This window comes from Choristoneura fumiferana, chromosome Z (genome assembly GCF_025370935.1).
Source record: "Choristoneura fumiferana chromosome Z, NRCan_CFum_1, whole genome shotgun sequence".
Classification (NCBI taxonomy): Eukaryota; Metazoa; Arthropoda; class Insecta; order Lepidoptera; family Tortricidae; genus Choristoneura; species Choristoneura fumiferana.
The window spans coordinates 13,887,869-13,898,971 of record NC_133472.1 but is presented as its reverse complement, the minus strand read 5'-3'; the positions used below and the strand labels follow the sequence as shown (position 1 = coordinate 13,898,971).

Sequence of the window (11,103 nt, the reverse complement as noted above, 5' to 3'; positions counted from 1 at the left end):
ATACATAGCAAGCACAGCACTGCACTAGTCTATGGAATGGGTGGATGGTTGGCAAGGCATCCAACTTGAATCACGTCACACCAGTCACAGTGAATAAATGAATGGGCGTGGCTGGAAAGTTGAGTGAGGCGTTGGATGGAGGTTACCATGCCACAATAAAGTATCTTAACTCAATGTAGTATTAAAACTAACCTACAGTGTCTATTGCATACTGTCACTATATTAATGTCATGCTGTTTTTCGGTAAATAAAGCCTACAATAAAGACGGGCTCATTCATTACAATTTATTTACCGAAATCAAATATTCAATCAAGAAAGTAGAGAAAATAAAATACTATGTATCAAGATGAATAGATATCTCAAGCCAGATAGATTTGAAGCGGATCCGTTGAGCGGCCATAACTCAACCGCTCAATGGCTTCATTGGAAAAAAACTTTCGAAAATTTTCTGGAAGATTCATATCATGACGCATCGGATGGTGGTAAAACGAAGGATAAATCATCAGACGAGGTACAATTAAAATTACTTATAAACCATGTGTCACCCATTATCTATGAACATATTGCGCAAGCTGAAACGTATGAAGCGGCCATTGATATTTTAGACGGAATTTTTATTAAACCAAAAAGTGAAATATTTTCACGCCATCAGTTATCAACCAGAACCCAAAACCAGGAGAAACCATTGATCAGTACATTCAATCGCTAAAACTCCTTTCAAAAGAATGCACATTTAAAGCGGTCACGGCAGACCAATACGAAAAGGATTTTATTAGAGATTCCTTTATTTCTGGCCTCGCTTCTTCCACCATTCGGCAAAGACTATTGGAAAATATGACACTTACCTTAGACGAAGCTCATACTAAAGCACGTGCCATGGAATCCGCACAAATTCAATCTGAAACCTTCAATTCACCGCAATCATCAGTAGCAGCTACTAACCAATCCAATCGTAAAACACAATCTTACGCCAATTCCCGTCAAGATACATGCTACTTTTGTGGTAATCCTCGTCATCCTCGACGATTGTGCCCAGCAGCAAACCTCACGTGCCTGAAATGCGGCAAACAAGGCCACTTTGCAAAACTATGCCGAAGTGTCCCAATCAACACCTCCGCAGTAGCTTCCGAGGACGCGTCATCATGTGTTATATTAGCTACAACTGGGCTCAAGAAATGCACTATACCTATCAAAGTAAATGGAATCCCTGTGACAGCTCTTATAGATACCGGAGCACTGCAAGCTTTATTGACGAAGAGGTCATGGCGCAATATGGATTGGAAACTAAACCGTGGAATCAAGATGTATCAATGGCGTCATCTAGCCATAAATCTCAGATATCTCAAGTATGCCCTGCTTCAGTTCTTTTGAATGGACAAGAAATTCCACAAATCTTATTGAAAGTAATGAAAAATCTTTGCTGTAACGTCATAATAGGCCATGACGTCCTCGAAAAATACTCCAGTCTTGAAGTTGGATTTGGTGGACACATGCCCCGTTGAAGTTATTCGCATTAAATCAAGCCAACATTGATCCTGTAGATCTGTTTCCGAATATGGCTCCTGAGTGCAAACCGATTGCAATCAAATCGCGAAGATTCTCGCCAGACGATCAAAAATTTATAGATAGTGAGATTCAGAAACTATTATCGGATGGTATAATTGAAGAGAGCTTTTCACCTTGGCGAGCACAAGTCCTTGTCACATCAGCCACGCACCACAAAAAAAGGATGTGCGTTGACTATTCTCAAACTGTCAACAAATATACATACTTAGATGCTTACCCGCTACCTAATATTGAAGAAGTAATCTCAAAGGTATCCAATTATAGAGTGTTTAGCAAAATTGATTTAAAATCAGCATATCACCAAATCCCAATTATTCCCGCTAATAGACCGCTCACAGCCTTCGAGGCAGCTGGTAACCTGTACCAATTTTGTCGAATTCCTTTTGGAGTGACCACGGTGTAGCGTGTTTCCAAAGAGCGATTGATTCGATTATTCGCAAATCTGATATTGAAGGTGTATTCCATACCTCGACGACATTACTGTCTGCGGGATAGATCAGAAAGATCACGATGAAAAACTACAGAAGTTTGTGGAAATCGCACAAAAATACAATCTAACTATCAACAGAGATAAAAGTGAATTCTCACTTCAGGACCTCAGTATACTCGGTTACAATATTAACAATGGAATTGTCAAACCTGATCCTGACCGTTTACGCCCACTACGTGAATTACCAGTACCCCAAGACTCTGCCTCTCTGAAACGAGCAATTGGATTATTTTCGCATTATTCGAAATGGGTGCCCAACTTTTCAAGTAAACTTCATTCTCTTACACTAGTTGAATCTTTCCCAATGAACAACGTTGAAATCAATTGTTTCGAAGAGCTAAAGAATATAATAGTAAAGGCATCACTGTCGGCAATCGATCCAAAGGCACGTTTACAGTAGAAACGGATGCCTCAGATTATTCAATAGCTGCTTCACTCACTCAGAACGGTCGACCCGTGGCATTTTTTTCGAAATCTCTAAACGACAGCGAAAGGAGGTATCCAATTATTGAAAAGGAGGCATGCGCAATAATTGAAAGTCTAAAGAAGTGGCGGCACTATCTGATTGGCCGCCCATTCATCTTAATCACAGATCAAAAATCTGTAGCGTATATGTTGCAAGGACATGCAAGTAAAATTAAAAATGATAAGATACAAAGATGGCACATTGAATTGTCAAATTATAAATTGATATCAAATATCGACCTGGTAGAGAAAATACTGTTGCCGATGCCCTGACAAGGCAATTAACTTGCGCTGCGAATATTGACGACAAACTCAAGGATCTGCACCAATCCCTTGCCACCCCGGAGTAGCGCGACTCACCCACTGGATAAGAACCAAGAATCTACCGTACTCGAGCGATGATGTCAGACGGGTGATCTCTTCTTGTCCAGTATGTGCAGAAATCAAACCAAAATTCAATAAGAACATAGGTTTATTTAATTTAAAGCAACAATGCCAAAGAGGTTTGGTCTTTATTTCAAGGGACTTTACCTCAATTATTAAAACAAATATACTTACCATAGTTTCAATTTCCAGATTTCATTTGCATATGCATGCCCTGACGCCATTACACAGACAGTAATAAAGCATCTTACTAATATTTTCAGTATTTGGCATGAGCAATTGCACACAATTAAGGTGCTGCATTTAAACACCAAGAATTTAAAGACCACTACACTCAAACCCAGGCGTCATGCTAGGCAGATTAGATTCTCCAACCCTTTTTAAGTCGGTCGTCATAATTACTGCTGGTCACTATTATTAACTGCTGTTATTAATGGATTAATTTGGCAAACCAAAAACCACGACACATAAAAATAAATACCTACCTTTAGCAGTGAGGCGTTGAATTTTTGACCCAAATAAATAGTATTAGGTCGTTGTTTTCAAGGAGCATTTTAAGACATAATTATTATTAAGCGTATTTTTAATCAAGCACGTCGCTCACGTATTTACGAGCAGTCAATTGCCATTTTTATTGAACTTTTATAAAGGTTGCTAAAAAAATAACAATATTTAGTAAATACATTACCTTGGTTTCAGTTTAAACTTTTAATGTAATCGAACCCATTATTTACTTTTGACTATTACCAAAAACTATCGAGTCACATTTAAATTTTCATATCCACATATTTTTCTCGACATAATAGAACAGATCAACAAAACAACAAAGATCCTACGCCCAGCCAGCAAGTCTACACAGACAGATTATTCCCTATGTACTATTGTATCGTGCGTGATCATAACGGCCTAAAAAACCAATACAAAAAAAACATACTGAGCAGGCACAATTCACTATTATGGCAATGATGGATGGGGCAAGGATTTTTAAAACACGTACCTACAGTGTCATTGCATTGTCACAATTAATGTGATGCTGTTGGACGAGTTGATGATGCCACAGATAAAGTATCTTAACTCATAGGTTTTAAGACTACAGAACGGTTTCGTACTTTTATCGGATATGTATACCAATATTACAATATAAAAACCGGCCAAGAGCGTGTCCGACACGCCCAAAATAGGGTTCCTTAGCCATTACGTAAAATTAAGTAATATATTTTTCTAAGGATACGAAATCCTTAGAAAAATATTACTATTTTGTACGGAATATTCCAAGTTTAGGTATATTTTATAACTTAGACTACTATTTACTCTTAAACTAAGTAATAATTCTCAAGAAAACTTAACCGTTATAGTTTTCCTTGTAACTTTGATATACCTACTTATTACCATCCTAATTTTTTTCAATTTTTACCACCCACCGTTTAGATTTTAGAGGGGGGGGACACTCGATTTTAATGAAAATTTGCAATTTAAAGTACAATATTTTGCAAACAAATGACTGAACCGAAAAATCACTTTAGCAACCCCCTAACGGTTTTAAAAGACCTACCCAACGATACCCCACACTACAAGGTTGGATGAGAAAAAGAAAATCACCCCCACTTTACGTTTATGGGAGGTAAAGTATGATTTTTATTGTACCATTTTGTCAGCATAGTTTACATATATCTTCCTAGCATTGATAGTCCCTGAGCAAAGCCGCGCACGGACGGACAGACAGACATGGCGAAACCATAAGGGTTCCGTTTTTGCCATTTTGGCTACGGAACCCTAAAAATAGCCCCGACTGACTTACTTATCAACGCCCAGCTCAAAGCTCAAAGCCGTTGCGTAGAAGTTGCGTTATGATGTAGAGTAGACAAAGAATAAGAACGTATTAATCAAAATTTGAGGTCTGCAGGGCACGGTAGTTTCGCCACCATAACGAACAAAAAACCGGCCAAGAACGTGTCGGACATGCCCAAAATAGGGTTCCGTAGCCGTTTCGAAAAAATCAAGTAATACCTACTATTCCAAGAATTTTGCATTTTGTATGGAATCTTCCTAGTTTAGGTATATTTTATACCTTAGGCTGCTATTTACTATTAAGCTAGGTACCTATTAATAATTCTCAAGCAAACTTAACCGTTTTCGTTATAGTGAGTAGGTAGTGTTATTTTCCACCCTAACCAATTCAGATTATGTACGGGATTTAAAAGGCTAACTTTTACAAAAAGTAAAATATGTTTAAATTTTAGGTGTAGGCTAAGTAGTTATTGCTCGCAATGAGAAAAAAGTTAACTCTAACAAATCATTTTTTTTTTCAGTTTTCTATGAACCAACAGACCGCAGGAAGGCAGCCAAAGCTTTCGCGAAAAGATTCCGCATCACGTACTCTTCGCCAAACATAGCAGAGTTGCGGGCCATGGCTCAGGCTGTACAACCTCATCTAATCCCTACATGCACAAATGATGTAAAAGAAATTTTAGACTTATCCAAAATATTATCGCCATTTGTGGAATGTCTTATTATTACATTGGGCTCCAATGGTGTCATTGTAGTGAAAAGTCAAGTTACTGATAACGAAAAAACTGTTAATGCCAGACATTATCCAGCAGACGTTATAGTAGGAATCAAGAATGTGTCAGGTGCAGGAGACTGCTTTGCTAGTGGCTTCCTCCACGGCGTTCTGTCCGGACTCAGTGAGGCCTCATGTGTCTCGGTAGGATTCACAACAGCCAAGTCTGCATTGCTATCCGTCAACACTGTGCCATCTAACTTTGATGTCCCTGACATGGTCAATGCATCATGTTATGAAAATTTATTATAAGCCCAATTATTACTAAGTTCTAATGATACTTATGATCTTAATATTGGCTTGATTAAAAAGGTACACACTATTGTTAATCTTAAATCATTTATTTTTTCTTACAAACATGAGATTCTAAACAAAATAGTGAATGGTACATGAATATTTAAGGCACTATTCAGGCTGATACAAAAAAAGATATTTTTTTTGTGAGATTTTTGGAATTATTTTTACAAACCTTGGTTATTTATTTTATTTAAATAACTCGGTTTAGCAAGTTTCACTGTCGGATTCTAACAGTTCCTAAAATTAGCAACACATAATTGTATGAAAAAATCTTAAATGATATTTACATTATTATAGGACTTATGAACATGTATTAAAAACAAAGCACACAATGTAAATTAGAGATTCTGGTAAAAATATCATTTGGACGGAATCATTAAGTCAAGTTAATAAAATGCACTTAACTCTAGCTACTCTACATAAACTTATAATATAAACTCATGCTACCTAAATGTAAAAAAATGTATTGGATGGAATATATTGATTTTAAATATCCATTTGTTTTTCCTAAACAGATTAGATATCTGTATGTCCTCCAGTGTAGGCAATTTTTCTTTCATGCATGGTGTAAGAGGAAGGTTCTCGACTCTGCATTTCATGAAGTTTCTTGTACTTGTGTACCCTTGCCTCAACTAAGAAGAGGATTCCTGCGGGGAACAGCAGAACCACACCGATGACGCCCATGGCAAAAGCCCAGCCAAGGTCATTGTGCTCCCAGTTCGGCATCCAGTCACGCCCATCACCTCGCGCGCCAAACGTCACCACAGATATAATACCCGTAAAACCTGCAAAAAATTCATCAAATATGAATCACTTCAAAAATGGTATAAAATGATTTTTCATAATTAGGTCAATCAACTTTTAAGTGTTTGTTAGTCTGTCCTGTACCTCAGGAGACATCAGGGATACACTTGCTTAGAATGGGTATTCTTTACAATCTATACTACTAGCATGATTAGATGAGCCGTATCCTCGTAACCCCCAACTTATTGTAATTTGAACATCAAAGTATCATAAATGACATAAAGTTTGATGTTCATATATCAAAAATTTGACTTGGGAGCTAGGAGGATAAAGGAGTTGTGTCAAACTTTTACCTTTTGTGGATTTGTACCTTATAAAATCATACTTTTAAGAAGTCACGAAGAGGAAATTCAGAAAGCTACACTAAAAAGTTGATTGACTAAATTGCACCTAATAAATATCTTACTAGAAACACTTAGGAAAATAAAATACAGTAATTTTATTATTTAGCAGATGCATTTGCAACTTAATGTTTCACAAACAACCCTTGTTTCATGATTTTTTTTCTAGATTCGTCATCCCTTTTATAAACATCATGTGAATAATTCAAGCCCCATACACAAGACAAACTTTTAAATTCCAATTGAATTATTTTAAGGGAAAGGACTGCAAAGATAACAAACCTCCAATAACAAGGGTGGTTCCCAATGTAACCAAGAGAGTCAAGTAATTGTCATCATCTTTGTCCTTTTGTAAATAAAGATATGTCATGAATATTGATGCTAGCACACAACACAGCGATATGGTGAAAAAGAACTGAGTTGCAATGAAGAAGCCTGGCAAGAGTGTGTCGTGGATGATGTAGTACTCCTCTTCAAAAATCCACCAGCACCCTGTGAAGACTGTGTCATACCAGTGGTGCACCTCCTCAAAACCATTGAAACATACCATCCACAAGCCTGAAACAAATTATGTTAGTTAAGAAAGTAAACTTACAAAAAGATAACTTCTAAAGATCATTCGCAGATTATGTTTACAGGATATTTTCAGAATTTGCCAAACGAATGACTAATTGAATACAAGGAACACTGTGGTAAATAATTTTATTTTGTGATCAAGATGTTTTAGTTTGATGTTTGTGTCAATTAACAATTCCCGTTATATCTGCATATTTAGAACCAAAATTGTAAACAATGCTTTGCTCCTTAATTAATATATTTAAGTAATATATTTAGGGAAAGCTTACCTATTTGAATAAACTTAGGGTTTTTAAGTTTTCCATCAGTAACCAACCAGTACGGACTAACAAATGCCAATATAATAAAGAAAGACGCAAACACGAAAAAACCCAAGGCAAATAAGCCGGTCTTCGATTTGGAGACCATTTTTTAGTTATATTAAATAAATTAGATGAAAATTCTTAAAACTCAACTAAACAAAACTGTCAAACTGGCTCTAAATAACCTACGCCCTTTGCCTAGCCTACGCCTAAAAATACCACAGGTAAAGTATACATTCAAAATTGATATGGGACTGTCAGCAGCAGGGCTACTACGAAACTCGAAACTCGAAGTTCGTGTCGTGTGGTCCCTCTGACACTTATACTATTTAAATTTAACACCAGAGCGAGAGAGACGGTACAATACGAACTTCGAGTTTCGAGTTTCGTAGTAGCCCTGCAGAGGCCAACATCCAACATACAACTAAAAACGTTCCACGATCAAATAAATCAAATACAACTAATGTGGTCGTTTGAAGTTGAAATATGCTACCTAGCTATATAATAACATTTAATTCATTGGTACGGCATAAGAAAGAAGGGTCACAAAATCATAAAGAAAAAAATCTTGATTATTAAGTCTGTGCTAAGAGTCCGTGACGAACGAAAATCATGCCCCAGCTGTATAGACGTATGTTTCTTTATCATTCCCAGAGAAGATAAATGAAAGAAAAATAAAACTTGACAATATCGCTTGACGGTTGACGCTTGCTCAAGCTCAAACAAACATACAGCTAGCTGCTGTTAACGTAACCTACAAAAATACTCTTTGCCTACAAAGTTCTGCAAGTTTCGTGTGTAAACGGATAAAATAATATTATATGACTTGAAATAATAAATGAATTGTCATTGTGATAAAAACTGCATATGTTCACTAAAAAGGTTTTCCTTTTGGGCCTCCAGCATTGGAGGCCCCAGTTATGCCGAAATATTGCGGCAAAAAATGATATCGGTTCAAACAAATTATGTAAATACTTTGATATAAGTGAAAGTAAGGCTGAATTCATTTGCTTAAAGCAGCCTGTCATCAATAAATTGGATGAAACCAAGATGGAAAGCCTGATCGAAACAATATTAGATCTAGGCTTTTCTAAAGAAATTCTAATCAAGGCTCCTTTAATGTTTAGTATCATGCCCATCACCTTAAGGTTTCGGTATAAAGTCTTGGAAGAGTCTGGTTTTGAAAACATAGCTCCGGTGCATTTATTATCATACCTATCTTTAGTCAAGCAAAAAAGTATTGGCCAGTTGAAGGCTTCAGGTGAGCTACCAAACATGTTGAATGTAGAAAATAGACTTGCAAGCTTTATGACGCAGTGGCCGACGTCTCTGACTACTTTAGTATATGGAGACATAGATAAAACAACTCTGTACAACTTGAGGCTTAAGATATTACAGCGCTATCTTGAACTTGTGCTTGATTTGACTGAGGAGGAATTCATTAGAGGTTTGAAAACTTACCCAACCATCAGACATCGTCCATTAGAAGTTATAAACGAAACTCTTAACATTCTGCAATCAGTTATTGCTATACCAGATAAGAAAATAAAATCCAACTTGTACCTTATTCATGCAGATCCTGATAACCTGAAACGCATAATTTACAAGTTTCGATCAATAGGTGGAATTGATGTTAAAGAAATCATCAGGCTACATCCAAAATTAGCCACCAAGAGATATGATAGTTTGCTTGAGACAAGAAACATTTTGCAACAATTTGGAATAAGTGATGAAGCACAGAGGAGATGTTTTGACATATATACATTGGGCCCTGCTACAGTCAGAGCTAGACTGGAAGAAGCTAAAACTATACCAGAGTTTCAAACCTTCTTGAACCATCCTAGGTTTCTCAAAATGATACATTATAAGAATACAGCCATGAAGAGATTGAGAAACTTGTACAATAGCAAGAAAAAATGTTTGAGTCTAAATATACTTTCTGGCAGCTCTATGCATTATGAAATATTTGAGAAGGCTCCTGGAGATCGACTTGGTAAAGGAAAAGATCTCATATTTTGCATATCACAGTCCCTTGGAAATGGTTACAGCTCTAGTCAGATCAGGAATATAGTCAGGAGACATCCATTTTGGATTAATGTGCCTCTTGTGCAGGTCAAATTTGTTTATAAACAGTTATCAAGAAATTTTAGTGTGCAAGATATTTATGAAAACTGTGTTCTTTTGCTTTATCCTTGGAATAAGATAAAGAAAGTCCTTGATACTTTAGGGGAAATGGAGACTGGGGAGTCACTAAACAATCAAGAACAACTGAACATTAATATTTTAAACAAATCTCAAAAACTGAGCTTAGTATTGTACTATTTAGAAAAAAATCATTACTTTTCTGGTAATGGTGTCTGGACTGAAGAGAAAAGTAAGGCTATAGTAGAAACGCCAAATACTGAAGATTTTAAATTTAGTTCTGTAAATAAACTGTAATTAATGAAATTAGAAATCTGCTTTCTTTTTTTGCCCCTTATAATCAAGAAATTGGTAAAATTTTATAAACAAATTGGTTTATAATATTTTACAACATCCACAATAACTCCATTGTAGTCTTATTTAAATAAGCTTTCATTTACAGTAGAAGATAGTCACAAACAATGACGAAGAACGATGAGAAATTGAAAAATCCCTCACCATCATTACAGAGTTTGCTATCATAAAAACGGCTGAACTTATTTTAATGAAACGTGAATTAATCTAGTAACAATAATTACATCTTATTATTGTTATTAATGAAAATAGCTTTCAAATAATAAATAAATATGTTTGGAAGCTAAGATGCCACATACAGACAGACACAGCGCAGTCAAACTTATATAATACCGCTCTTTTTGCGTCGGGGGTTTAAAAAGTGCCTACAGACAGTAGATAAACCACGCGCCATATAAATCTACCTAAAAGTTCATTAAGTACTTAATACTCAGTTTTGACGCATTTTTGAGATACATTTTTTATAAACTAAATATTTATAATTATATTAGCGGTGCATGAAAAATAAAAGGTACATAGTGATAGCAAGTGAACAATTGTTTCTACTGTTGCTATTTAATTTTCTTGCAATCTAAGTAAAAAGCAGTGTAAACTCGAACATTAAACCCATTTTCCCCTCGACGTGTCTATCCAACCTCGTCGTACAGGCCGGCTCGTTTCGACTGCATGTTTTGGTTCTAGATTATAGTCCCTTGGTTAACACTGTTTCCCTTGTTAGGTTTTCCGTGAGGCAGGTAGAACCGTCAGTAAAAAATAAAACGTTAAATGAAAATTGAATTTGCTAGCTTAGCTTTAAGTTAGGTTTCGAAAATTTCAATACT

The 11,103-nt window shown here is 36.1% G+C and overlaps 4 protein-coding genes across 6 annotated transcripts in view; 2 read left to right on the top strand and 2 right to left on the bottom strand.

Annotated features, from left to right (window-relative positions):
- sinu (claudin family member sinuous) overlaps positions 1-3,631 on the bottom strand; it is a 12,849-nt gene extending 9,218 nt beyond the window's left edge. Inside the window, exon 1 of one of the 2 annotated variants that reach the window (XM_074088313.1) lies at positions 3,595-3,631. The gene's annotated coding sequence lies outside the window, so the exon portion shown is untranslated. The remainder of the gene's footprint in view (positions 1-3,594) is intronic. The other variant, XM_074088324.1, reaches the window with a different exon arrangement.
- LOC141428284 (uncharacterized) overlaps positions 1-6,256 on the top strand; it is a 155,422-nt gene extending 149,166 nt beyond the window's left edge. For both annotated transcript variants that reach the window (XM_074088187.1, XM_074088198.1), the window contains exon 12: positions 5,216-6,256. In XM_074088187.1, the coding sequence (XP_073944288.1) occupies positions 5,216-5,718 (503 nt within the window). In that variant the 3' untranslated portion in view covers positions 5,719-6,256. The remainder of the gene's footprint in view (positions 1-5,215) is intronic.
- kune (claudin) lies at positions 5,771-8,008 on the bottom strand. Its single transcript, XM_074088302.1, has 3 exons — positions 7,754-8,008; positions 7,191-7,466; positions 5,771-6,548 (listed from the first exon to the last, which is right to left on the bottom strand). The coding sequence occupies exons 1-3, from the start codon at positions 7,890-7,892 to the stop codon at positions 6,280-6,282; spliced, it is 684 nt and encodes a 227-aa protein (XP_073944403.1). The 5' UTR covers positions 7,893-8,008; the 3' UTR covers positions 5,771-6,279.
- Positions 8,009-8,498: 490 nt separating this feature from the next.
- Positions 8,499-10,232, top strand: LOC141438739 (transcription termination factor 5, mitochondrial-like). Its single transcript, XM_074102683.1, has one exon. The coding sequence runs from the start codon at positions 8,654-8,656 to the stop codon at positions 10,223-10,225; it is 1,572 nt and encodes a 523-aa protein (XP_073958784.1). The 5' UTR covers positions 8,499-8,653; the 3' UTR covers positions 10,226-10,232.
- The last annotated feature ends 871 nt before the right edge of the window (positions 10,233-11,103 follow it).